The 26,725-nt window shown below is 40.0% G+C and overlaps 1 protein-coding gene across 5 annotated transcripts in view; it reads right to left on the minus strand.

The window, feature by feature from the left end:
- The window catches only part of pde4ba (phosphodiesterase 4B, cAMP-specific a), a 621,169-nt gene that overhangs the window by 398,194 nt on the left and 196,250 nt on the right, over positions 1-26,725 (minus strand). Inside the window, exon 1 of one of the 5 annotated variants that reach the window (XM_043699426.1) lies at positions 3,757-4,223. The exons of the other annotated variants lie outside the window; for them this stretch is intronic. Coding sequence (XP_043555361.1) covers positions 3,757-4,013 — 257 coding nt within the window. The 5' untranslated portion in view covers positions 4,014-4,223. Of the gene's footprint in view, positions 1-3,756; positions 4,224-26,725 lie in introns of those variants that run through there. 5 annotated transcript variants of the gene reach the window in all.

A 26,725-nucleotide genomic window follows, 5' to 3' on the forward strand; every position in this document is an offset into this window, starting at 1 on the left:
GTTAAAGGTGGATAAATTCCCAGGACCTGATCAGGTGTACCCAAGAACTCTGTGGGAAGCTAGAGAAGTGATTGCTGGGCCTCTTGCTGAGATATTTGTATCATCGATAGTCACAGGTGAGGTGCCAGAAGACTGGAAGTTGGCAAATGTGGTGTCACTGTTTAAGAAGGGCAGTAAAGACAAACCAGAGAACTATAGATCGGTGAGCGTGACCTCAGTGGTGGGCAAGTTGTTGGAGGGAATCCCGAGGGACAGGATGTACATGTATTTGGAAAGGCAAGGACTGATTTGGGATAGTCAGCATGGCTTTGTGCATGGGAAGTCATGTCTCACAAACTTGAGTTTTTTGAAGAAGTAACAAAGACGATTGATGAGGGCAGAGCAGTAGATGTGATCTATTTGGACTTCAGTGAGGCGTTTGACAAGGTTCCCCATGGGAGACTAATTAGCAAGGTTAGATCTCACGGAATACAGAGAGAACTAGCCATTTGGACACAGAACTGGCTCAAAGGTAAAAGACAGAGGGTGGTGGGGGAAGGTTGTTTTTCCATACTGGAGGCCTGTGACCAGTGGAGTGCCACAAGGATCGGTGCTGGGCCCTCTACTTTTTGTCATTTACATAAATGATTTGGATGCGAGCATAAGAGTTACAGTTAGTAAGTTTGCAGATGAACTAAAATTGGAGGTGTAGTGGACAGCGAAGAGGGTTATCCTCAGATTACAACAGGATTTGGACTAGATGGGCCAATGGGCTGAGAAGTGACAGATGGAGTTTAATTCAGAAAAATGAGAGGTGCTGCATTTTTGGGAAAGCAAATCTTAGCAAGACTTATACACATAATGGAAAGGTCCTAGGGAGTGTTGCTGAACAAAGAGACCTTGGAGTGCAGGTTCATAGCTCCTTGAAAGTAGAGTCGCAGGTAGATAGGATAGTGAAGGCGGCAGTTGGTATGCTTTCCTTTATTGGTCAGAGTATTGAGTACAGGAGTTGGGAGGTCATGCTGCGGCTGTACAGGACATTGGTTAGGCCACTATTGGAATATTGCGTGCAATTCTGGTCTCCTTCCTATTGGAAAGATGTTGTGAAACTTGAAAGGGTTCAGAAAAGATTTACAAGGATGTTGCCAGGGTTGGAGGATTTGAGCTATATGGAGACGCTGAACAGGCTGGGGCTGTTTTCCCTGGAACGTCGGATGCTGAGGGGTGACCTTATAGAGGTTTACAAAATCGTGAGGGGCATGGATAGGATAAATAGACAAAGTCTTTTCCCTGGTGTTGGTGAGTCCAGAACTAGACGGCATAGGTTTAAGGTGAGAGGGGAAAGATATAAAAGAGACCTAAGGGGCACCTTTTTCACGCAGAGGGTAGTAAGTGTATGGAATGAGCTTTCAGAGGATGTGGTGGAGGCTGATACAATTGCAACATTTAAGAGGCATTTGGATGGGTATATGAATAGGAAGAGTTGGGAGGGATATGGGCTGGGTGCTGGCAGGTGGGACTAGATTGGGTTGTGATATCTGGTCGGCATGGACAGGTTGGACCGAAGGGTCCATTTCCATGCTGTACACCTCTATGATTCTAATTGAATCTTTGAAAGAAAAAGGGTGCTTAATACTTTTTTTGTGGGTGGGTGGGTGGGGAGGCAGCATTATTAAACTTCTCACACAAATGGTGACCTACCATTCTTTCTTAGATTTGATCTGCTGTGCACCTCTGTCATTTTGTTTTATTATTTATTCAAGCATTATTTGTACTTACTTGTACATCTATGCTAAGGCTGTCAACTTTGACTACAATCTATTCCTGGAGGTTTCATTATATCAACTTACCCCATGATCCAATCATTCGCCAAGTAAACCATCCAAGGTTTATTGCAAAGAGAAACAAGGAATGGGAATATACATTCAATGGAAAGACACCGGAGGATACAGATAGAAAATGGGATGTGGGGGATTAAATACCTTTCAAAACGGTGAACACATCAAAAATGACAACAGCATTTAAACTGGCCACTCAGTTGAAACTCATATTGAATGACTATTTCCACACTGTGCAAATTTATTACCCCATTTCAGCCTGATGACAGGATTCAAAAACCCACAGGGAAAATCCAATCTATGAATTTTCTCTCTTCCCTGTTTTTTTCTACATCTACTTAAACTTTAGAAGATGTTATACAACATATAGGATTCAAAATTATCTGCATTTCTTTGCTAGATAATTCAAAACTGCAATAATTAAACTATGATAAACTTCAAGTTAACAAGCAAATGCAAGTAATGAATGCAACTGAAAAAATACAATGTGCTACCACAACTTGAGAACTGCTCAGGATATAAATGAAAAGCATTAAAACAAACAAATTCACTATTAATTAGCAACTCTTTCAAAATTAATCATCTTTATTAATACAAGACATGATCTTGAAAACAAAATTAAAATTTACAACCTTCACTAATGAATAAAGGAGTGTCTAACAGCTGACACGCATTAAGATTTTGTCAGGAGACACACATTCACAGTATCCTCATTAAGGGTCACTCTAAAAAGTGCTCCATTACGCTGAAACATGCAGTTGGGCAACATAAATCTAATGGAATTTGATGGAATTCTTTCAACTTGCTATAAGGATTTTATGCTAGCCTTTCTGTTTATTGTTGTTTTTTTCTAAATACATTAGGAGGAAGAAAAGTGCTAAAATCCAGTTCTGAATGCATATCACAGATGCAGACATGAAGACAGACCAGAGGCATACAGAAGTGTTTGTGGGGACAGGAGGTGGGCTGACAGTGATTCCAAATGAAGGTAACACCACAATGCCACAGAATCTGTGACTAGTTTTAAAGTTAATATAACAAAATAATGTAATAAAAAGTATGTTGTTTTTTTTAATAAATGAAAATTTTATACCTGCACCATAAAATATTAATGGCAAAGTTACATAGCTTCCCCTAGGATGTATGAACTGTTCCACGAGATGAGATCACAGGTTGAACAAATTGAGAGCAGCATCACTGAGAATCAGACCACTATGTCATCAATGGAGCAGTCTATCAAGGGCTGAGGGAGGGACAGAATACATTTGACAATAAACCAGAAGGTTTATATTAAGGATTTTAAATTATGGAATACTAATTAACTAATTTCCATTGTTTTAGTAAAAAAAAAGCAATTTTTAAAAATTTAAAACTTAGGATGATAACTTCCTTTAAGAGTTAAATTAGAGCAGTGTCCTCCCATACTGCAGATATTTCAGACTAGCCAATAGAAGCCTATTTACAAAGAGTGTTCTAAAAAACATAGTAATTCTGCCATATTCCTGTGGATAATTCTGAAAGCGAAACATTTGATAGTATGAATACTTCGACCTTGGAGTTTTTTTTCAATTTCCTTTAATAACAAAAGGAACATAATTCAAAACCAGACACTTTGCTGTGACAGAATGAAGTGGCTCATCCACACTGCTGCTTAGAGCTTTCTGCAGGTGCAACTGCAATCATTCCTAACCATTACTGCATCACAGGCACTCAGAGACATTTTTCTATAGTAAACATGCTAAGCTCATTCATCAATTCTTCCCACAGCTCTTCTACTACAAGAAGTACATTGATTTTATTTTTCACTGCTATGCAGCACAATGACATATTGCATTCACCTCATTTAAATCATCTCATTAATAGCTTCTGTTAGGATGTCCCTAATGATCTGTTCCATACAGAAATAAAAAATGCACATCCCTATAATTAAAAATCTTACCATGTATGTGCAACAGTAAACCGCCGACGTTGACGAATGCTTTTATTCACCAACAACTTTCTAAATAGATTTGGAGAATTTCTAGGGGAGCTTCGAGGAGAAATTTTTGGAGAAGTAGCTCTCTTTCCTGTCAATTTGGAAGGTTCCAGTTCCAAATGCATATGCTCCTTAAAAGTCCTTATGTAAGAATCCTCTTCAGGAGCAGTAAGCTCACAACGAAAAACGTCCTTTGTTGTCATATCGTTGATGCTCAACATATCTGTGCCATTGAAAATTGTTGTCCTCTGTCACACTCAGCTAGCCTTGCTAGCAGAAAAAAATTCAGCACAATAACATCAAGCTGCTGTTCTACATCAGTTTAAAAAAAAATGACTTGCTCTTAAAGCAACAACTTGAATAAACAAAACATGCAGGATTAGAAACAGTTTCAGTAAACCTTGGAATTGTCAAGCCCCTCTTGCCACAAGTAATGATGGCCAGCTGCTCTTTATAGGAGCTTTAGCACTACTGACAGCCGTCTTGAATACAAGCCAATGTGTGCTCATTTATGTCAGAAGCCACCTAGTGGATGTGGCATGTCTGTGAAATACACACTGAACCTCACTGAATTCATTCAGCTCAAGCTACCCACACTCATAAAATTTTAAACAGAAGAAAAAAAATTTTCAACAAATCATTGGTGTAAAAGACTATTACAAAATGCTCATCAATTTTAATACTGACCACAAGGCAATCAGCTGTTTTGGTGATTCTAGTATTTTGGTCTCAAAAAATCACAATCATCGAGTGATGAAATTTTCATTCAGAATTATTTTTCCAATAACCTATGAATAACACTTTTCATTCATATAGAGACACATGGCACCAACTCAATTCAGCTAAATGGACTGCTTTTCTCCATTAGAAAGGGGCTATATGCAATTTTCAATGCATTGTATTTTCTGAAAGCGAACATTTAAATTAGAAAACAAAGACTGCCACATCATGCCCTTCAGTACGATTTTATTATAGAAGTTATGGGCAGCACAGTGGTTAGCACTGCTGCCTCACAGCGCCAGAGACCCGTGTTCGATTCCCGCCTCGGGCAACTGTCTGTGTGGAGTTTGCACATTGTTCCAGTGTCTGCATGGATTTCCTCAGTGTGCTCCGGTTTCCTCCCACAGTCCAAAGATGTGCAGGTTAGGTGAATTGGCCATGCTAAATTGCTAGGTGAAGGGGTAAATGTAGGGGAATGGGTCTGGGTGGGTTGCTCTTCGGAGGGTCGGTGTGGACTTGTTGGGCCAAAGGGCCTGTTTCCACACTAAGTAATCTAATCTAATGGTACAAATCTGGTAGTGATGGAGCAAATCTTCATTTGCAGAGTAAAGACTGCAAGTAGTTACCTTTCAAGCCATTATTGATGCATTAGCAACACAGCTTTAATGAAACAGATGTGAAAGCTTTAAGTGTGTCCGTCAGAAGGGTGGTGTCAATTCTACAGGGATGTATGGAAATATTTGGATCATTATTTTCAATTGTATATGATCTTTTTATCTTTAAAGCAACTGTGTCACTTTTATTCAGCATCACTTTAGTTCAATTAAGATTATTTAGATAGACATGGTGTGTAGGTATACTGGGAACAGGCAGGAGACTGGCATCAGGTAACAGAACCGATTCGGGCATGATCACCAAATGACTTCCTTCTAGGCCATAACAATTCTGTGATTGGGTCTTTGCCCAGGATTTTTTTTTTGCTCAGAAGATTTAGATTCCCATTGTAGTTTCAGAGTTGTGATAGAGTGCAAGTAGTATTGTACAGAGGATGGATGATTTGATGGCCCATCTACCTTCGCCAATACAATTGCTCAGCACTCAACATCATTGAAAAGCCCATTATATCTCACCGCGACCCTTTGCTCACACCTATCACACATGTCATCCGCATGCTCACTTAGGTTACCCATTCAACTTCCATGCTTGCTCAGATTCCCCCATGCTACCTCTCCACTCACTCAGATACCCTATGCCACATTCATAGTCCTTCATATTTCCCCCAAATTATTTCCAAGCACACTAAGTATCCTCTACAGTTGGTCACCCAGTATTGAGTAAGCATTGACCTCAAAAGTCAGGAATTACTCACTGACCATTCTCAAAGATAACTAATTGATCCTGCAAAAATAAACTCTCCACTGAAGAAAAGGTAATCTTTGAAGTGGTCATTTAATTGTGCAAAGAATTATGTAATCTGAAACCACAGAGTACTAGTATGTAGTTACAGCCTTGTGAACGTTTTACAGATTCCCTGAACATCTGTCTCAACAGAACTAAGCACTCCAACCAAGCACCTCTAATAATCACAGCTATCAAACATTATGGCAATGTAAGAACACCTGAAACTGAAAGGTGTCTTATTCATTTCAAAGCAGATTTACCCAAACACCAGTGGAGGGAACAAAACAAACATTTTTAAAATCCTTCAGTAGCACTGGATTATTTTTTCCACTATCAGCGCTGCATGCATATTTAAATCCTAGTGGCAAACATGACAAGGTCAGCTTAACAACACACTTGTCCATATTTATGAACTCATCAGAAATTCTTGATCCTTTGTTGGAATCATCTTCATGAATAACCAATGTTATTCAGTACTTGAAATAAATTGCCATTATTCATGTAAAAAAATGTTGTTCAAAAATCTCAAGCATCACATCGAAGATAGTCATCACACAATGCCTGCACATGTAAAATCTCCAGCAGGTTTCACTGAATTACAATTAGGAACAAATTCATACTTCCTGTCCTGCAAATACAACTATAACTGCCAAAGCTTCAATACAAATTGGGAATCCAGCATGAATGATTCCTGATCTGAAAGCATCTATTGCCCACTGGCTAAATGCACTGAGCAAAATGTAATTGGAAAAGAAAAACTAGTTGCTTCCCTAACAAAATGACAAACTGCAGAAAATTTGAGCAAATCAAATGCTTTAACTAGAATGGAAAACATCCATTATCATATGGGCAAGCAGGAGGTTGCTGTAAGGCCTGTTGACAATTATTTCTTGGTTTGAATTAGTATATTTTTTCAAAGATTGATAGAATTTATAACTTTCAGGTACAATTATTTTCTTCAGGGTTCAAAGTGCTCAAAAAAAAATCAGTGACGATAAATTTGTCTGTGTACATATATAAAATGAGCTGTTGATTCGGGTTGTCTCACCCAATGCATTTCAGACGAAAGATGGAAAGCAGGTCCCAAATGTACTATCACCTATTCTATACCAGCACAGATCATAATTTGCCTATTACATAGTGTGGGGATATAGGTAAAGTAGTGTTACTTCTGCAATTATAATTACTTATGCAAGGTAAATGAACTCACACCAGTGTGTAATTGCTTTAACTAAGAGTCAACTAAAATGCAAACTATGTGGAGGAAATACATAATTGTTTTTGTATTAGCTAAAATTGTATGCAAGAATGAAACGTAACTGCAAAACAATGGTAGATGTTACAGACAAATAGATAAGGTGCTGTGAGGATGTAGGTTAAGCCAGATATGCTTGCACAAGCAGTAGTTATAAGCATCTGTTTCCCACTTTTACAGAAACACAGGAACAAACCCCAATTAAAAGGTCATAAGGATCAGTATGGTTGGGGAAAGCACAGATGGAGGGAGTAGATAATGGTGAAGAAAGGATAATACCTATCAATGGGCCACAGCAGGATGTGGTCAAACAGCCTTGAGGCCAGAAAAAAGCATTTTGTCACAGACAAGGCCAGATAAGGCAAGAGATAAACAGGAGTAATGGGTGCCGGTCTTAGAAAAGTGGAAGATGTAAACGGGGAGGAGCAATGGGATAAAAAAATAGGAACCAAATTACATAAATATAGTGTATTCGTTGAATTCAGTGTGCGTGTGTCCCTTGCCTTGTAGACAGTGGATATCACACCCTCTTGCAAGGGTAAAATAAATGACACTTCTGATTCAGATCGTGTCTCGGACTGAAATTATTGAAGTGAGTGAGCTTTGTTTCTCACACATAGGAAACTAAATAAGTCACTTGAGTGTGTAATAAAAAACCTTTGGATTTTTGCTGCTTCTTTGAAACGACCATCACTTGTCATATTTGCAACCATTAGTGTTTGTGGCTTTTGCCACAAAACAGGCAATAAGGATTCTTTGAACTATTGTCATAGATCATGGCTGTATTATTGAGCAACTTGTTTTCCTTCTCTATTTTCTAATTCTATCCTGTCATTGCTCCTCTGAATTTTCATCTCTTGTTCCTCCTACTTTTCAAATACACACCAACATTCATCGTTTCTATATCCTTATGAAGTTAAAAATTAAGGGCCAGATTTTCATGATGGCAGTGTGAATGCCCGAAACTACCAGATGCATTTCAATTAAAAAAGGCTACTGCTCACCAGATTTTCATTTTGCAGAGATGAAAAAGGAAACGGATGCAAGCTCAGAGAGGCAATGGAGGTGGATCAATGAAAAAGCCAGCAGATTAAATGTAGAAGGAACTGTTTTGAAACCAGGGATTTAGAAAAGATGGCTGCATGTTTTGAAAGTAAGGAATTTGTGATGCATTTTGTGGACTCTACTTGTCCAGCAATGTGCATATAAACCCTGGACGGCACGGTGGCTCAGTGCTTAGCACTGCTGCCTTACAGCACCAGGGTCCCAGGTTAGATTCCAGCCTCGGGTGACTGTCTACATGGAGCTTGCAGAGTGTCTGTGTGGGTTTCCTCCAGGTGCTCAGGTTTTCTCCCACAGTCCACAGATATGCAGGTTAGGTGAATTGACCATGCTAAATTGCCCATAGTGACAAGTGCATTAGTCAGAGGGAAATGGGTCTGGGTGGGCTACTGGTTGGGCAGAAGGGCCTGTTTCCACATTGCAGATAATCTAAACTGAGGGCAAGGGATTGTCTACAAGTGAAGCAGATTGATAATTAGTCTTCATTCGCAAAATAACTGACACAGGTACTTTAAAGTGATTGTTTGGTAGATTGCTGAATAGCCCAGGCTGTGAGCAAAACAGAAAGCAGCCAGACGAGAAGAGAAATGAGGTCTGCAGTAGCCAGACACAGTGCCACACAGAAGGCTACTGAGTAAGATGGCGTCAGAGACAAGGTACTAGCATGGATTGAAGATCGGCTATCTGGGAGAAAGCAGATAATGGGGATAAAAGGATCCTTTCTCAAGATGGCGGCCGGTGACTAGTGACGTTCTGCAAGGGTCAGTGTCGGGACCACAACTTTCGATTTTATACAGTAATGATCTAGATGAAGGAACTGAGGGTATTTTGGCTTAGTTTGCAGGCAATAGATATAGGTGGAAGGACAGGTAGTATCGAGGAGGCTGTAGAAGGATTTAGACAGTCCTTCCATCAGAAGGATGTGGAAGCTTTGGAGAGTGCAATGAAAGTTCACTAGAATGTTGTCTGATTGAGGCATTGACTATGAGGAAAGGTTAGAAAGACTAGAATGGTTTTCACTGAGAAGATAGCAGCTGAGAGGAGACCCAATTGACGTCTGCAAAATTATGAGAGACATAGACAGGGTAGATAGTCAGAGACTTTGTCCCAGAGTTGTAGTTTCAATTATAAGTGGACACAGGTTCAAGGTGAAAGGGGGAAGGGGGAAGTTGAAGGGAGAAGCAAGAGGGACGTTTTTCATGGAGAGTGGCAGGAGCCTGGAATGCACTGCCAGAAGAAATGGTGGAAGCAGACACATTGGAGAAGTTTAAGAGGCATCTGGATGGTTACATGAAGAGGGAGGGAACAGAGAAATACAGACCGAATAAGGGCAGAAAGTTTGTTTTTTAAATTTAGTTAAGGCACGATGATCAACAGGCTTGGAGGTCAAAGGGCCTGTTCCTGTGCTGTACTTCTCTTGTTCCTTGTTAGGAGAGTGGGCAAAAAAGTGGCAGATGGAATACAACGTGGGCAAGTGTGAGGTCATGCACTTTGGTAGGAAGAATAGAGCCATAGACTATTTTCTAAATGGGAAGAAAATGCACAACAGTTATAGTATGGTATTGGCAATTTGATAAAACTCAATGGCTCAGTAGACCATTTTAGCGGAAAATTCAGAATCAAATACATTAGGGTGGGACAGGAGTCACTTAGCCAACCAGGTAAAGACAACATGTTAACTTTTCTTAAAAGGACAAGAGAACAAAACTGCAATTTACAATCATCTAATGGCTTTGTAGTCACTTTTATTGATTCCAACTTTTAATTGCTAAATGTTCTTTTAGAATTAGTATGGTAGAATTTGAACACGCATACACACACTATATTATTAGTTCTGATCTTAGACTACTATGTTGGGTGGATAGATTAAAATTCCTATGATTTTATCTTTCTTTCCCCATAGAGCCCAGTACCCAAGCATAAGGGTCACATTACACTCCATTGTCAACTAAATCTAATAGAGTGCCCTCTCATAAATGTTATTTTTATGACTGACGGACTGAATTACTCAGAAAACTATGCCCAATTTTTGATGCATTCTTAATCTTCTTTGGTTCAATATAATCTGTTTTCATGTCAGAAAACAGTTTGCTTATAAAATATATGGAACTGACTATCATAATGCAGTCATAATCTTTACAACATTTCTGCTGAAACAGGTTCCATTGTTCAAAGTATGTCAGATCAAATTTAATCTTTAGTAATCTATTAAAGGTTTTTTAAAAATTGGCTGTCTATTCACAAAGCACAGTCACTTCAATGCAATTCACTGTTTGCCCTGTGATCCACTAGTTCACATTGCATAGTCTATAACATCATTTTGAGTATGTGGTTGCCTGCAGAAGTAGAAACAAAAAGGTTTAAACCTTCAACATAATGGATTATTCAAATGGTACAATGTTGATGATCATCATCATTTACAAGAATTGATTTGTCCTCACATCATTAGAATCAACACCCATCTCTTCTACCACTGCAGATATAATGTTTCAAGTCTATAGAATATTCTACATCAAATTATCAAAATTACTTTGACAGTTGTTCCTTCTCCTGCAATCCACAAGTTTGAAGAGGTGTTTAATGAACCCAATTGAATATTTTGCTATGTGACTGAAGTAGTTGACAGGGGAATGATTGTGATGTAGTTTCCATGTGGCATTTCACAGGCTTTACATAATAGATCATTAGCTAAATTGAAGTTTACGGAATTAAAAATGATGGACCTGGTTAGGATATCAGTTATGTGGTAAAAGACAAGTTATTTACTTGGACGGAGGAAGCAACTAGCAGTGTCCCTGGAGAATCTGAACTTTGACCTCAGCTATTCACAATATTTAGGTTCTAGTAATAATGATTCAGCTAATTCGATTCACTCTGTGATATTAAGAAATAGCTGAAAGCAATGGAAACAACAAAGGCTACTTATTAGTTCTACAAACATTTTCACACTAGCACTGAAGACTTGGGATCCAGAACTAGCCATGCCCTTAGCGGAGTTGTTCCAGGGCAGCTGCAACAATGGCATCCAACCAAAAAAAAAGGTAGAAAATTGCCCACATATCTCCTGTGCAACAAAAAATGTAGGACAAATCCAATCTTGCCAAATATTTCCTATTAGTCTACTCTTCATCATCAGTTAAGAAGGAATTCACAAAAGTGGTATTAAGTGGCACTTGGAAAGGAATAACCTGCTCACTGACATTCATTGTGGGTTCCACCAGAGTCACTTGACTTCTGACCTCATTACAGTCTTGGATCAAGTATGGACAATACAAAGAGTTGAACTCCAGAGGCAAGGAGAGAGTGACTACCCTCAATTCAAGGCAGCAATTAACTGATAACAGCGTCAAGGAGTCTGAGAAAAATGCAAGTCAATGGGAACCAGGAAGAAAGCATTCTGCTGATTGAAGTCATATTGAGAACAAATGAAAAGGAATGTGGTTCTTGGATGTCATTCATTTCAGCTACTGCACATTACTGCAGTAATTCCTCTGGATATTGTCCAAGGCCCTATCATCTTCTGCTGCTTTATCAATAGTTTTCCTTCCATCATGAAGTCAGAAATAATGTTGCTGATGATTGCATGATATTCAGCATAATTGTGACTATTATATGCTGGATCAATAAGTGCCCATATCCAGAAACATCCAGACAATATTTAGATCTGGGCTGATAAGTGACAAAGTAACATGCATGTCACATATGCACTAGGAAATGACCTTCTCCAACAAAGGAGAAGTTAAAGATCAAATATCAACATTATCATTGCTGAATCTTCTACTATCAACATTTTAGATGTTATGGCTGATCAGAAACTGAACTGGAATAGCCACATAAAACACTGTGGAGATAAAACCAGTCAAGATACTAGGAATTCAACAGCTAGTAACATCTCCTGTTTCTCTAACAGCTGTCCATTATCTGTAAATCACAAGTGTGCCTGGATGAGTACAGCTCCAACAACAAATCAAGAAGCCTTGCACCATCGAGGACAGAACACTATATTCAATGTTCAGTCCCTTGAGCACCAATGTATACCATCTTCAAGGTGCGCTCCAGTTGCTGACCAAGGTTCTTCCAACAGCACCTTCCAAATCTGCAACCTCAATCACAGAAGAAAAAGCACAGGAACACTTCCATTAAAATGTTCCCCTCAAAGTCTGACCATTCCGGTTTTAAACGACATCAATTACTCTCATATCAAAATCCTGGAACTTACTTCCTAACTCCACTGTGGGTGTCCCTAAACACAAGGATTGCAACAGTTCAAGGCAAACTCTTTCAGGGAAATTATACATGGGCAATAAATTCTGGTCTAGTCAGTGACATGGCGACATACTGTGAACATGCTTTAAAAAAAAAACTAATGACTTGGACAATACAATTGTTACGAGAGAGAGAGACAACTGGGGGTGGTTTTATCTGAGGGTCACACTTCAGCAGAGGAGATGGGGGTGGAATTGTGAAGGAGAATCCTTTATGGTAACCTCAGCAGATACAGGAATTGAACTCATGCTGTTGGCGTCATTTTGCATCACAAACAACCTGTCCAGCAAACTGAGCTAATCAACTCGCAATTTTAATTGGTCTACAAATAAGGTGATTTACCTTTGAAAATGCTGTGGCATGTTTCTGAAACTTTTGTTTTCATGGTGAATTTAAAAGATGACACACAGTAAATACTTAATGTTCAACCAGGAGTGTTATTTACTCTCACATTCAAACCCAGAGCACTCACACACCTGAAAGAAAAGACGTTATATCTATATGAACATTAACACAACAGAGAAGCTATTTGTTCACGTAAATTTCAGCCCAGTGGAGGGAGGAATCGATAATAGTTGCCACACTTGGGAGTTGAAGTTCAGATAAAACTAAAATGTCTGAAGACAGGAATTGCTTCTTCAAGTTTGGAGATTATGCACCAAGGTGAGACATAGGGACTCACAATCAGTTACCTTTCAGGTGAATACAAAAATCTATCTGGAAAAAGATTTTGAGGACGCTAAACTTTCAGACAGCCCCAGTAACCTGGAGTCTGTTAATATGCTGTTCTCTATTCTGTTTTGAGAAACAGATTGATCAAAAGAGAATGTGATTAAATTGCTAAAACTGCAAAGGAGTTTTAAGCATATCATGGCCATTAAGAAGAAATTTAAATTAGCAAGGGGTTTTCTATTCCTCAGATCAAAATCTATTGTCAGAGATAGATTGATTGTGACTCTAAACACCTCCACAATCAGAGTTTTCAATGTATCTGTATGTTATAATTGATGCAAACTTCCAGCGAAGTGGTCAGCCAGTTTTTTTGTCCTTATGCAATTTTACTCTGAAGTTTTAGGACTTTTAGACAACTTGTAAATCAGGTGATCTGAAAACCTTTATAAGTCTAACAAAGTCCATACAAAAATTTTTCTAAAAAACATTTGAGTGCCCTTCATGTTCCATAGACATTACTTAGAACATAGATCAGTACAGCACAGTACCTTTTATCCTACTTTAAGATCAAATTATACTTTCATTTTACTATCATTCATGTGCTTATCCAAGAGTCGCTTAAATGTCCCTAATGTATCTGATTCAGCTATCACTACTGGCACTGCATTCCACACACCCACCAGTGTAAAGAACCTACCTCTCAACTCCCTTAAACCTATCACTAAAATTTGCCCTCTTGTAATAGCTATTTCTGCCCTGGCGAAAGATCTCTGGCTATCCATGCCTATCATCTTGTACAGCTCTATCAAGTCATTTCCCATCCTTCTTTGCTCCAATGAGCAAAGCCCTAGCTCCCTCAACCTTGTTTTGTAAGATATGCCCTCCAATGCAGGCAGCATCTTGGTAAATCTCCTCTGCACCCTCTAAAGCTTCCACATTCTTCATATAATGAAGCAGCCAGGACTGAACACAATATTCCAAATGTGGTTTAAGTTGAAACTTTATTGCTGGAACAGCACAGCAGGTCAGGCAGCATCCAGGGAACAGGAGATTCGACGTTTCAGGCACAGGCCCTTCTTCAGGAATGAGCAGAGAGTGTTCAGCAGGAGAAGATAAAAGGTAGGGAGGAGGGACTTGGAGGAGGGGCGTTGGAAATTGCCTGCAACTGTAGTAGACTCACCGACTTTAATGTCTTTTTAAATGGCCATTGGATAAACATATGGATGATAATGCAACAATGCAGGTTAGTTCAGCTTCAGGCTGGTTTCACAGGTCAGCACAACATTGAGGGTCAGAGAGCCTGGACTGTGCTGTAATGTTCTGTGTTCTTTGAAAGCAAGATAATATTTCGAGTCTGGCGATTCTTCATCAGAACTGTTAACAGCTCAGGAAAGGTGGTAATATATTGAAGTGACGTTTGTGGGAAGGGGTTGGTCTTGCACAAGGTGACTTACTTGCCGATTTACTTCCTCCAACCTCAGTATCCAAGGCCTCAGGCACACCTTCCAGGTGAAGCAGCAGCTTACCTGCACTTCTCTCAACTCATTTATTTCATTCACTGCTCAGAATGTGGTCTCCTGTATATCGGGGGAGATGAAACACAGATTTGATGACCGCTTTGCTGAACACCTACACTCTGTCTGTAAAACATGACCCAGAGTTTCCCACTGCCTCCACTTCAACACACCACTGTGTTCCTACACCAACATTTCTGTCCCAGATCTGTTGCAGTGTTCCTTAACGCAAGTTCAAAGAACAACACTTCATTTTCCACTTGGGGATTCTGTTTCTGCTCTGCTCATTCCTGAAGAAGGGCCTGTGCCCGAAACGTCGAATCTCCTGTTCCCTGGATGCTGCCTGACCTGCTGTGCTGTTCCAGCAATAAAGTTTCAACTTTGATCTCCAGCATCTGCAGACCTCACTTTCTCCTCGAAAATGTGGTTTAAACCAGGGCTTTATAGAGCTGCAGCATAACCTCACAGCTCTTAAACTCAATCGCCCAGCTACTGAAAGCCAACACATCATACGCCTTCTTAACAACCCTATCGACTTGTGTGGCAACTTTGAGGATCTATGGACATGGACCCCAAGATCCCTCTGTTCCTCCACACTGCCAAGAATCCTGCCTTTAACTCTGTGTCCTGCATTCAAATTCAATCTTCCAAAATGAATCACTTCACACTTTTTCAGGTTGAACTCCATCTGTCACTTCTCGGCCCAGCTCTGCATCCTGTCAATGTCCTGTTGCAATCTACAACAGTCCTCCACACTATCCACCACTTCACTAACCTTGTTATATCATTACACAACAGAGGCGTTTCTAGTTGCTGATAACACTAAAATGAATGATTCCAGTTGGAATATTTAAAACAAGCAAATTAGGCTTGGACACATGGACCTCTGCTGAGTTGGACCAAAATGAAATCACTCAACTGATACATAAAATATTAGCTCTGCACGTAAAATTGCTTGTGAATAAATGAATATTGATTGATTTAAAGTCCCACAGAAATTTAAGGCATAAATGAATTGTTAACTACCAGTCCTGCAATGGAATTCCCCTTTACACTGCACTAAATATTCATAGGTTTTTGTTTCTAAGCAATGTTAATAGTCAGTATTCAGACTCACTCAGTCAGACATACCATATTCAAAACCACATAGATATAATTTTTAAGAGGATTCTCAGAACATATTCTCATTATTGTTGCATCTTGCTTAAAGGGTACTGTCTACATGAAATAATTGTTAGTCAACCTCTGGTAGGTGGCAGTACAAGGTAAATGAGCCAAACAATATTTTCAATCATAAGAACATTATTCATGAGTAACTAAATTAATTTATGTGTCACAGCTGATATTTTTTCATTCGTTTACAATGCATGATGATATATCAGACTACCATTTCAAGAGTACAATGCCCTTTTAAATAGGATGGAATTTAGTTAAAGAATGAAGTAAAGCTCCCCTTTCTGGGCAACACATTAGATAGAATTATTCCATTTTCAGTTAAAGTATTTTAGAGTGAGCTTTATGGAGTCCAATCCACCAGGTTTAGTGATTTACCTCACATAATCTTGTGTTTGTCACCTCGAGTAATTAATCAATGGGCTCTTGGCACCTTTAACATGGAATCACTTTACAGGGGATGGGGAAGTGCCCAGCACTGTTAGCAACTTCTGTGTCAGAACAATGTTGCCATCAGACTAAGTAGGAAGTGAGGACTGCAGATGCTGGAGATCAGAGTGAGAGTGCCTTGTATGCTGTTGTGCTTAAGTGTTCATCAGGATACTACTAAAATGTCTCGAGTGTTGCCACCTCTACCACCTTTTGATGCAGCAAATTCCAGGTAGCCACAGTCCTTCAGGGTAAAAGTCTTTTACTTCAAGTCCTCTCTAAACCTCCTGGCCCTTACCTTATAAAACAAATCCTTCATTTTTTTCAAATTCAAAAATTTTGGTAAATAAATGTCATCACGTGGTGACTTTTAAAATCAATATAGCACTTGCTGTGTATTGCTGCCAAATTCCATTTTAGAATTTTATCCCACATCTTTCTGAAGAAAGATGCCATATTCATTGCCTCAACAAGAATGAGAGTTTCTGCCAAAGTACTTCCCACAATTGTTCTGATATTTTTAGTTTTCCAAACTGAAGGCCAACATTTACCCTCCGCTCCCAAAAGGAAAAACATACAGTGGGTCCCCCTAATATCCACAGGGGTTCCAGGACCTACCACAGAAGCCCAAAACCATGGATAGGAGCAAACACATTCATTTCAAATGGGAAATTTATCATCCCAGCAGCTGCCTGACCCTGGAAGGTTCCCTATAAATGTTCCGGCCGCGGTAAACCGCAGGTAACTGAAACTGCAGAAAACGATTCTGCGGTTAAGGGTGTTGACCTGTATAGTCTATTTCCAAGAACCTACCACAAAAATTTGCAAAATCAGCATCACGAAAACAATAAGTTTCACGTTTCAGGCATCTCCCAATCATAGAAATTTCAAAACAATGTTCAATTTATAATTTTTTCAATGTTTGTTTGTCCATATTAAATCTTCTACTTGCAATTTTTTTTAATATAGTTGTACTCAACTGAACTTCAAAATGGGAATCAAGCCTCATTTAAGTACACAACTAACTCAGCTGTCCAAATAGACATTGCAATTCCTCCATTTCACATTTGGAAGCTGATGCATCTTTTCATGGATGCTGCTTGGACAAAGTATGATAGAGCTAACATTTTTGATGCAAGGATGTTGATGAAAAGGGAACTTGATCTATTCTGTCCAAGAAATTTGACTTCCAAATTTGAAATTCTGCTTTAAGTCTATTTATGACAACGGTTCAAATTCAGTGCTCCAGTCCACAACAATTAGCTATAAGCATCATAATGCCCAAAAGCTGACCTTACTAGTGCCAGTAAAACATTGCAGGGTCTGCTTTCAACTTGAGGCAGCCTAATTTTAAATGAGATGGCTCTTACTGAGAAATACCAAACTTTAGATGCATCATTGAAGCCATTCATACATTTAACTTCCAAGATGTCCACCCTACTTTTGGCACCTCTTTTGGACAGCAAAGAAATACTTCTCTTGCAAGCTGGGATCAAGAAAATCCCCAGACCTTTTAACAAATATAGTAATAGTAAGAGAACTACCAGGGAGAGGGTAAGACCTATTTGAATCCAAGAGGAAAATTTGTGGCTGAGGTATTAAATGAATACTCTCATTTTATTCAGAGGAGAAAGACACTGTTGGCAGAGATTTCAGTTGGGATGGTGAGGCTCTGGAACACATTAAGATTAACAAAGAGGAACCATTTGATGTTTTAATGGGCATACAGGTGCAGAGATCTCCAGGGCCTGCTGAGATATATCCCAGGCTGCTATGGGAGACAAAGGAGAAGATTACTGGAATCTAGCAGAGTTATTTAAAACAGGCCATTTTGGTATCACCTTCATTTTGTCAAAACAAATTGGCTATAATGTGACTGATGAATTGTGGATGCTATTTGGGTAAAGCAAACTTTCTACCGAATGGGTACAGTGATTTTCTATTAGCAATCTCTTGCAGCACGATTTTCTATAGCAGTTTTCCATAACTCAATTTTCTATAGTGCAATGTTGCAGAAGAACATAACTGTCTCGTTATTGCAGAATGACCTATACCTCACTGGCCACAGGTGAAGTGCCAGATCACTGGAGGACAGCTAATGTGGTTCCTTTGTTTGGCAGGGCAGCAGGGATAGGCCAAGCAATTATAGACCAGTTAGTCTGATGTCACTGGTACATAACTTATTGAAAAACTCTGAAGGACTGAATTAGTCAATACTTGGAAAGGCAAAGATTGATCAGGGATAGTCAGCATGGATGTGTTACAGTTAGATCCTGCATGACTAATTTAATTGAGTTTTTTGAAAAGGTGACTAAATATACAGATGAAGTCAATTGATGTGCTTTACTTGGACTTCAGTAAGGTCTTTGACAATGTCCTACATGGAATGCTGGTACAAAAGGAGCTCATGGGACTGAAGGTAGGTTAGCAAACAGGATCCAAATATGGCTTACAAATCAAAGACGAAGACTGATGGAGAAGGTCATTTCTGTAATGGTATACCTGTGACCAGCAATGTACCACAGAGTTCAGTGCTGGGACCCTTGCTGGTTGTTATTTATATTAACGACTTGGATGGGAAGGTGGAAGGTATGATTGTTAAGTTTATAGATGACATGAAAACTGGTGGTATTATTGATACCAAGGAGGATGGTCTTATGCTACAGTCTGATAATCATCAGCTGGTAAATTAGGCAGAGTAATGACAGATGGAGTTTAATCTCCATAAGTGTAAAATGATGCATTTTGGGAGATCTAATAACCAAAGGATACACAAACTTTGAGTGAGTCAAAAAGTGTGGCGATGGAAAAAGCACAGTAGGTCAGGCAGCATCGGAGAAGCAGGAGACTCGATGTTTCGGGCATAAGCCTTGAATCAGGAGTGTTTGATCAGACTCAAGGAAGTACTGAGGAACAAAAGAACCATGGTGCACAAGTCCATAGACCTCTGACAATGTCAGAGGTAGACCAGGTAGTGAAAACGGTTTATGGGATGTTTGCCTTCATTAACCAGGGCATAGAATATAACAGCAAAAGAGTCTTGTTAGAACACGAGGCCACAGATCTAATACTTTGTGCAGTTCTGGCCACCACACTATTGGAAGGATGTGATTGCATGGCAGAGGGTGCAGAGGTCCATCAGGATGATGCTTGGGTTAAAAACCTCCTCAGGGGTATGTGGTGAGTCTGGATAGGAGGGGTTTGTTTTCCTTGGATCAGAGGAGGCTGAGGGGAGGGTTCTGATTGTCTATACCTGTCATAATTTTGGATACCTCAGTAGATTGAGAGAACCTCTTCCCAATGACAGGTATGTATAAGACCAAAGGGCATATATTTAAGGAGTGGAACAAAAAGTTCAGAGGAGATATGAGAAAGATTTTTTTCACAGAGGGTTGTACAAATATGGAACGTACTGCCTGAGGGGGTGGTGGAGGCAGACACACTCACTATTTAAGCAGCATTTGATTGAGTACTTAAGGCACAGTAGGCTATGGACCAAATGCAAGTAAATGGGATTAGTGTAGTTTGTTTGTTGGTCAGCTCAGACATGATGGACTGAAGGGCCTATATTCATAGTTTATGACTCTATGGTCTCCTTGCAGGTTAACATCAATTGAGCTACATTCACAGTTATTTGTTCCTAACAAAGCCAAGAAGTCTTCAAAGTTGCTTTTCATATTATAGGTGAGTTGATTCAGATCTTTCTTTAAAACTTCATGCTACTCGCCTGGCTTCAACCTTATAACTTGTAACATCTAGAGATACCTTTTCCATGTGTAACCATCCATGAGAGCAGGCTGTCCCCTATCTGACACGTCTGGCATACCCAAATTCTCTTCAGCTTTATAGTTCTTGTTGGGCAATTTTCATTAACTTGTCCTCTAATATGTCAAGACTTCCTCATCACATGGTCTTCTGCTCCTGGTTGTATACCTGGTCTGTTCTAGATTCCTTGTCCTTGTTCAATGAGATGATTAGATTACTTACAGTGTGGAAACAGGCCCTTCGGCCCAACAAGTCCACACTGACCCGCCGAAGCGTAACCCACCCATTCCCCTACATTTACCCCTTTACCTAACACTACGGCCAATTCACCTGACGTGCACATCTTTGGACTGTGGGAAGAAACCGGAGCACCCGGAGGAAACCCACGCAGACACGGGGAGAATGTGCAAACTCCACACAGTCAGTCATCTGAGGCGGGAATTGAACCCAGGTCTCTGGCGCTGTGAGGCAGCAGTGCTAACCACTGTGCCACCGTGCCACCCACTGCCACCGTGCCACCCACAGAAGAGATCTTCCATCTGGCTTCCTCTCTTTCTGGACTGTAACTATTGGATTTCCACCTCCTATTAAAATAAATTCTTTCAACAGTTCTTATCTCTTTCTAGGGGCCTGTTTGCTCTCGTATCCACTGTTTGAGATTACACTGCATTCTCACTTTCCATCCTCGTACTACATGGTTCCATTCCATGGGCCTAAACTCCTGCCCTCATCCTCTACATTCAACCAATTGTTTCCAACTGGACTTCCCTGTCAATTAATAAATGCTTGCACATCTCCATTGACTAGCTGTTTCTAGTAAATATTTGACTTGTGTACCCACCTTTGGTAGTTGGCCTTTGGGTCCAACTTAGGGACTGGCCACATATTTCAGAACTTTAGGATTTTTACCAAACATTATAGTTTGTCAGTCAGTTATTCTCCAAACCACCTGCAGCAAATTCATCGCTGCTTTATTCATAACTAATGTTCAAATTTGCATACAAATCAATAATTTCATTAGTAGATTCCCATTCTATCCCAACCCCAACCATATCATTATCAGTGAAAATGTTGTCCAATGTTCCGAATCCCGTCCATATTCTCTTTCCCAATATTTTTTCCACTTTTTTTTGTATTGCTAACAACTGCCTAAACCTGGTTTCCAAGTCTACAAAATATAAAATTAACATGTTTTAGTCTTAAATCTCATCTTAAAATCTATAGCCACCACCTCATTGAAATCCCTAAAGGCAGATTTACTGTTGAGAATGATGGCATTCCTCAATATTTCTTAAGAATCTCATAACTATTGCTAGCTCTTCTACAACTTTATTATATTTCTCAATTCCTATACCTCCACCCTTTCTAAAATTTAACTTTTTGTGGGATGGATGGGTAAATTGCCTTTGTCATTTTAACAAAATTATCTTTGTTGTCTAAAATTCTGCCTACTGATGTCAATAACATTTTAATTTCTTTAGTGGGAAGGATAGTTTCTGTTAGAAAAGCAAAATTGAGACCTGGTTGTGTAAATTTCAATCACAGATTTTCCAAAAACAATAAAGTTCCCATGGTAGGCTCATTCAGAAAGTAGGGAGGCATGGGCAACAATGAAATCTGGCTGTCTGGATATAGAATTGGCTAGCCCATAGAAGACAGAGGGTGTTGTAGACGTAAAGTATTCAGCCTGGAGCTCGGTGACCCGCGGTGTTCTGCAGGAATCTGTTCTGGGACCTCTGCTCTTTGTGATTTTTATAAATGATTTGGGTCAGGAAGTGGATGGGCAGATTAGTAAGTTTGTTGATGACACAAAGGTTGGCGGAGTGGTAGATAGTGTGAAAGACTGTTGTAGTTGCAACGAGACAGACAGGATGCAGAACTGGGCTGAGAAGTGACAAATGGAGTTCAACCTGGGAAAGTGTGAAGTGATTCATTTTGGAAGGTTGAATTTGAATGCAGAATTCAGGGTTAAAGGCAAGATTCTTGGCAGTGTGGAGGGAGGAACAGAGGGATCTTGGAGTCCATTACCATAGATCCCTCAAAGTTGCCACATAGGGTTGTTAAGGCAGCATATAGTGTGCTTTCATTAGCAGGGGGGTTGAATTTAAGAACCATGACGTTATACTGCAGCTTCATAAAGCTCTGGTTTGACCACACTTGGAATATTGTGTGCAGTTCTGGTTGCCTCATTAAAAGAAAAATGTGGAAGCTTTAGAGAGGGTGCAGAGGAGATTTAATAAGATGCTGCCTGGATTGGAGGGCAAGAAGCAGCTAGGGCTTTTCTCAATGGAGCAAAGGAGGATAAGAGATGACTTGATAGAGATGTACAAGATGATGAGGAGAGGCATAGACAGTGAATAATCAGACTTTTTCCCAGGACGGAAATGGCCATCACACAGGGGGAATAACTTTAAGGGAGGAAGGTTTAGGGGAGATGTCAGAGATAGGTTCTTTAGAGTGGAATGCACTACCAGCAATGGTAGTAGAGTCAGATACATTAGGGACATTTAAGTGACTCTTGCATAGGCTCATGTATGATAGTAAAATAAAGGGTATGTAGGTTAGTTTGACGTTAGAATAGGATAAAAGGTCGACATAACATCAAGGGCCGAAGGCATGTACTATGCTGTGCTGTTCTATGTTCTAATAGCTTTGTAATTTACTATATTTAGTTTTATCTGCACATAAAAAAATTACTTAACAACAATGCTATTTAACTGGATATTGCATCCATACTAATACAATGATTGATTCTGGCCATTTAACAATGGATAACTACACTTCAAAGATTTTTTGGATCATCATCCCTAACTCTGAATTTGGTATAACTCTCAAATTCCTTAATATTATTCCAAGCCTGCCAATGAAATACAAATTGAATCCAGGAGCAGATGGACTGAATTCCAGTTGCATTGATGGACTGAATGGTTCCTATATTTTGAGGTGTTACTGACTTGGTGGAGACAAGATTACTGCATGTGCCACTGGCAGGATCTCATATTCCTATAAACTTTACTCCACTGAAAGAAGGAAAAGTTGCTTATTTGACCCACTTCACATGCAATATCAGCTGTTTTGCAGTTGTGCAGTTGCCTTTAATCTAAAATAGTAATGCTTCAACTTCTTGTTCTGGCTGAGTTGTAAGCTCAAGAATGAATATCTATTCTTTTTTGTTGCTATTTCTATGAATGTATTGCACAACTCCACCATCTCCATTTCTGTTGAGCCTTTTTAAAAAAAAAGGCAATTAACTCGTCCACTTTACTCCAGAGCCTATGGCTTTGAAAATGTATATGCCCTTGATGGCTCTACGACTTTCACCTAACTTATAGGTTTGTGATCCAAGAATACTACCTATCTCCCCCAAAAGCTCCCAGCTAAAACTAGATCCAACCTATCACCAGCTCATGGGGTGGTCAGTATCACCACTCCATGAGCAACCCAGTTCAATAAAAGCCCATCCTGAAGCTTGAGTTGCTGTCTTTCTCCAGGGCTCCATGAACTTGACAAACCACCACTCCCTCTCCCAACAGGTCCCCTGACCATTATTGACCAAACCACCAGGAATGAGAGAAGTCCACCTCCAAGACTGAATAGCAGGGCAGATCTGCCTCAGCACAGCCCTCCTAGATGATATCTCTGCAGCACCCCAACAGATGGATTGTACACTTGGATTGATTGTACTTGACTTGCAAGACAGACCATGGCCAAATCCTCTGGCTGCAACGATGCAGATTAGGAACCTGGTAGGTCCAAGCACCTGATTAAGCCTGATGAAAACTTTGGATTATGATCGGATAAGTCCTTTGACTGACTGTGGCAGTGCACCTGACTGAGCATATGCAGTGTGTGTTTTCCAATTAAGGTATTGGCATGTTTGGCAACTGCAATGTTGCTGTAGCATGACATTTCCACTCATTTGACCATTCAGTGATCTCCACTGTGACAAACTGCCTGCCTCTCCATTCTACTCTCCAGAGGACCAGTTTATCTTAAACAACACAAAATAACTTCCCTGCTCCTGGATTCAATACCTATATTTATGGAGACCAAGATCCCACACACATACTTTACTAATTACTCTCTGAAAATGTCCGGTCACTTAAAAAGAGAACCACGGTTCCGCGCTCTTTTTACCCTCCTTAGAACTGTCATTTTAGTCTATATTGCTCCTTTATGTCCTTTGGAAAAGTACATTACTTCCCAATTCTGTATTGAATTCCACCTGTCACTTGTCTGCCTATTCTGCCAGCTCTATGTCCTGTGGCACGTAAATGATATCCTCTGGCACGTAAATGATATCCTCACCGTTGGTCAGATTGCCAAGTTTGGAATCATTAGCAAATTTTGCAATTTTACTGTATTCCAACTTGCAAGTCACACCAAAAATAGCAGTATACCATCTTTCAGTTTGAAAAACAACTATATGCTATGACTCATTGTTTAAAATGGCTTAAGGCAAAAAAAAAAAATCAGCCGATACCACACCTCCTATTCCAAATGTATTAATCGGCCTTTTTAAATGTAGTACTATTTTCCTTAAAATATGTTTTCTTTAAAATCCATTCAAACAACATCCGTTCTTTCTCTTCAAGTTTCCCGGTCTTCTTCAAAAAAATTTGTTTATATTAGTTAAGCACAATCTGACTTTTAGAGATCCCTGCTGGGTCTCCTTAATTTACTCTCATGCAGAGTTATTTAATGTTTGTTTGCAGATGTTAGTGCTTGATTACTCGCAAATAACCTGCTCTTTTAAGTGCATGGGAATGATTCCCATTGAGAAATTCCTTTGTACCACAATTGCTGGAGGGATATCAAAAGATGATTAATGATTGCTATTATACTGGCTTACAAAAACAACTACCAGTGGAGGATCTGGGAATTAACGAAATAGATAGAAACTATGGCCAGAATCTTCTGTTTCATTTGCATGCTGAAAAAGGTGATTAGACACCCAACTGCACAGCAAAGCCCACTGCATCTTTCTCCAGTGAGGAAAACTGGATGACAGTGACAGGTCTTCCTCCAAAATCAAATTCAAAGAAGCAGAAATCCTTGCCACAGAGCTGCTGGCCAGAGGTTGGCAGCTGCCTCACTGATAGCATGACTGCAAAGCCCAAGGCTTTGCAGGAGGACACTCAGTACCTGAGGACCAAAGCCTCAGGTTTGCAGTTTTCAGAAAGGGTCAAGGTTTCAGGTTGAGCAAATGTGGGAAGAGGGTGTTCATTGTAGGCTAGGGCATGATTGTGCAGAAACCACTGAGGCTTCAATGGGTATTGGGGAAAAAATAGACTGAACTTGGGCCTTCATAGCTTGAACCTAATTTGGGCTAAAGCACACAAAGATAGAGCATGCTGTTCCCAAAGAACAGAGACCATGGCATCAGTTCGGTGCTGTTGACCCCGACAAAAGAGAGAGCAAACGGTACCAAGAAAATATCAGTGGTTTCCTACACTCTGCAAAGTAAGTGTCAACATTGTGAGCCAACAGATGGACAATGAGTATCTAACACTGCAAACACATCTCAGTCTCAGAGCCTGCAACACAACTGAATGATGCCCACAAAGTCTCAATCACCTCATTCTCCCAATCTGCAAAATCTTCCTCCTTGCTTCACTTCCTACTCACTCACTGGGGATGTCTCACTATCTGGCATGGTTATGCATGCTCGCAAAATGTTGCTGCACTCATTCCCTTCTCTCTCACACACACATACACAAACACACACACACAAACAATCATTTTTGTCTCACCGCAGGAAAAAGAAAATGGCCCATAACTCATGTAGAGTTCAGGTGAATTCCTTGCTGGCGTGTCCTCTGAACTTTCACAGGCTTCCTCCTCAGATTAGCAGAGCTATGGCTGAGATTAACCTCTCAGCACCTTGTCAGGAAAGAGACATCGTTGGCTGGTCCAGAACTGTTCATGTGGTGATGGGGACAGACTAATGAGCCAGCAACAGTTACCAATAGGGCCTGCACCTAACATAGTGGGCAGAAGGGAGGGAAAGTAACAGACTGAGGGCACATCGGTGGCACAGGGTACAGGTTCTTCTTCATTTTTGTAAATATATTTTCACTCACACTGTTGTAGCACCACTGTAATCTTTTTAATCATGAGAAGCAAGTAAAGTGGACAAATGCAAAAAAATGTGGAGGATCATCATCAAACAAAAGGAATGAATTACTTTAATTACCACTCCAAATCAATAAAGTGTGTGAATCCAAATGCCTCAGAACTAGATCTCTATATTGGGCATTACAGTCAAGGCGCTATTGATGAGTCACAGAGATACTGAGGGTAAATAAGATAGTGCTTGGGAGGTGCAGGAGCCTAGAATGTACAAATCGGTGATCTCTCATAACCACTCTATGAGACAGATGGCAGAATCTGACATATCTCCACAGATTGAAGGGAAGAAAGGTTTGATTCCTGTCTGAGATTCTGAAAGCCATGTCTTAACATTTAGGTTTGCGAGATGACTAGTGGGTAACCCATATAAACTTGCAGCACGTATTAGTGGGAACGTTGGTACAGTGGAAACTCATTACATTCTGGACACTGCAGGAATACTGATGGGTTACACAACAGGAACATTGCCAGGCTGCGGAACAACTCAGTAGTCTTTATTGGGGAGTGAGAGAGAGAGAGAGAGAGAGAGAAAGAGAGAGAGAGA

This window comes from Chiloscyllium plagiosum, chromosome 11 (assembly GCF_004010195.1).
Source record: "Chiloscyllium plagiosum isolate BGI_BamShark_2017 chromosome 11, ASM401019v2, whole genome shotgun sequence".
Taxonomy (NCBI): domain Eukaryota; kingdom Metazoa; phylum Chordata; class Chondrichthyes; order Orectolobiformes; family Hemiscylliidae; genus Chiloscyllium; species Chiloscyllium plagiosum.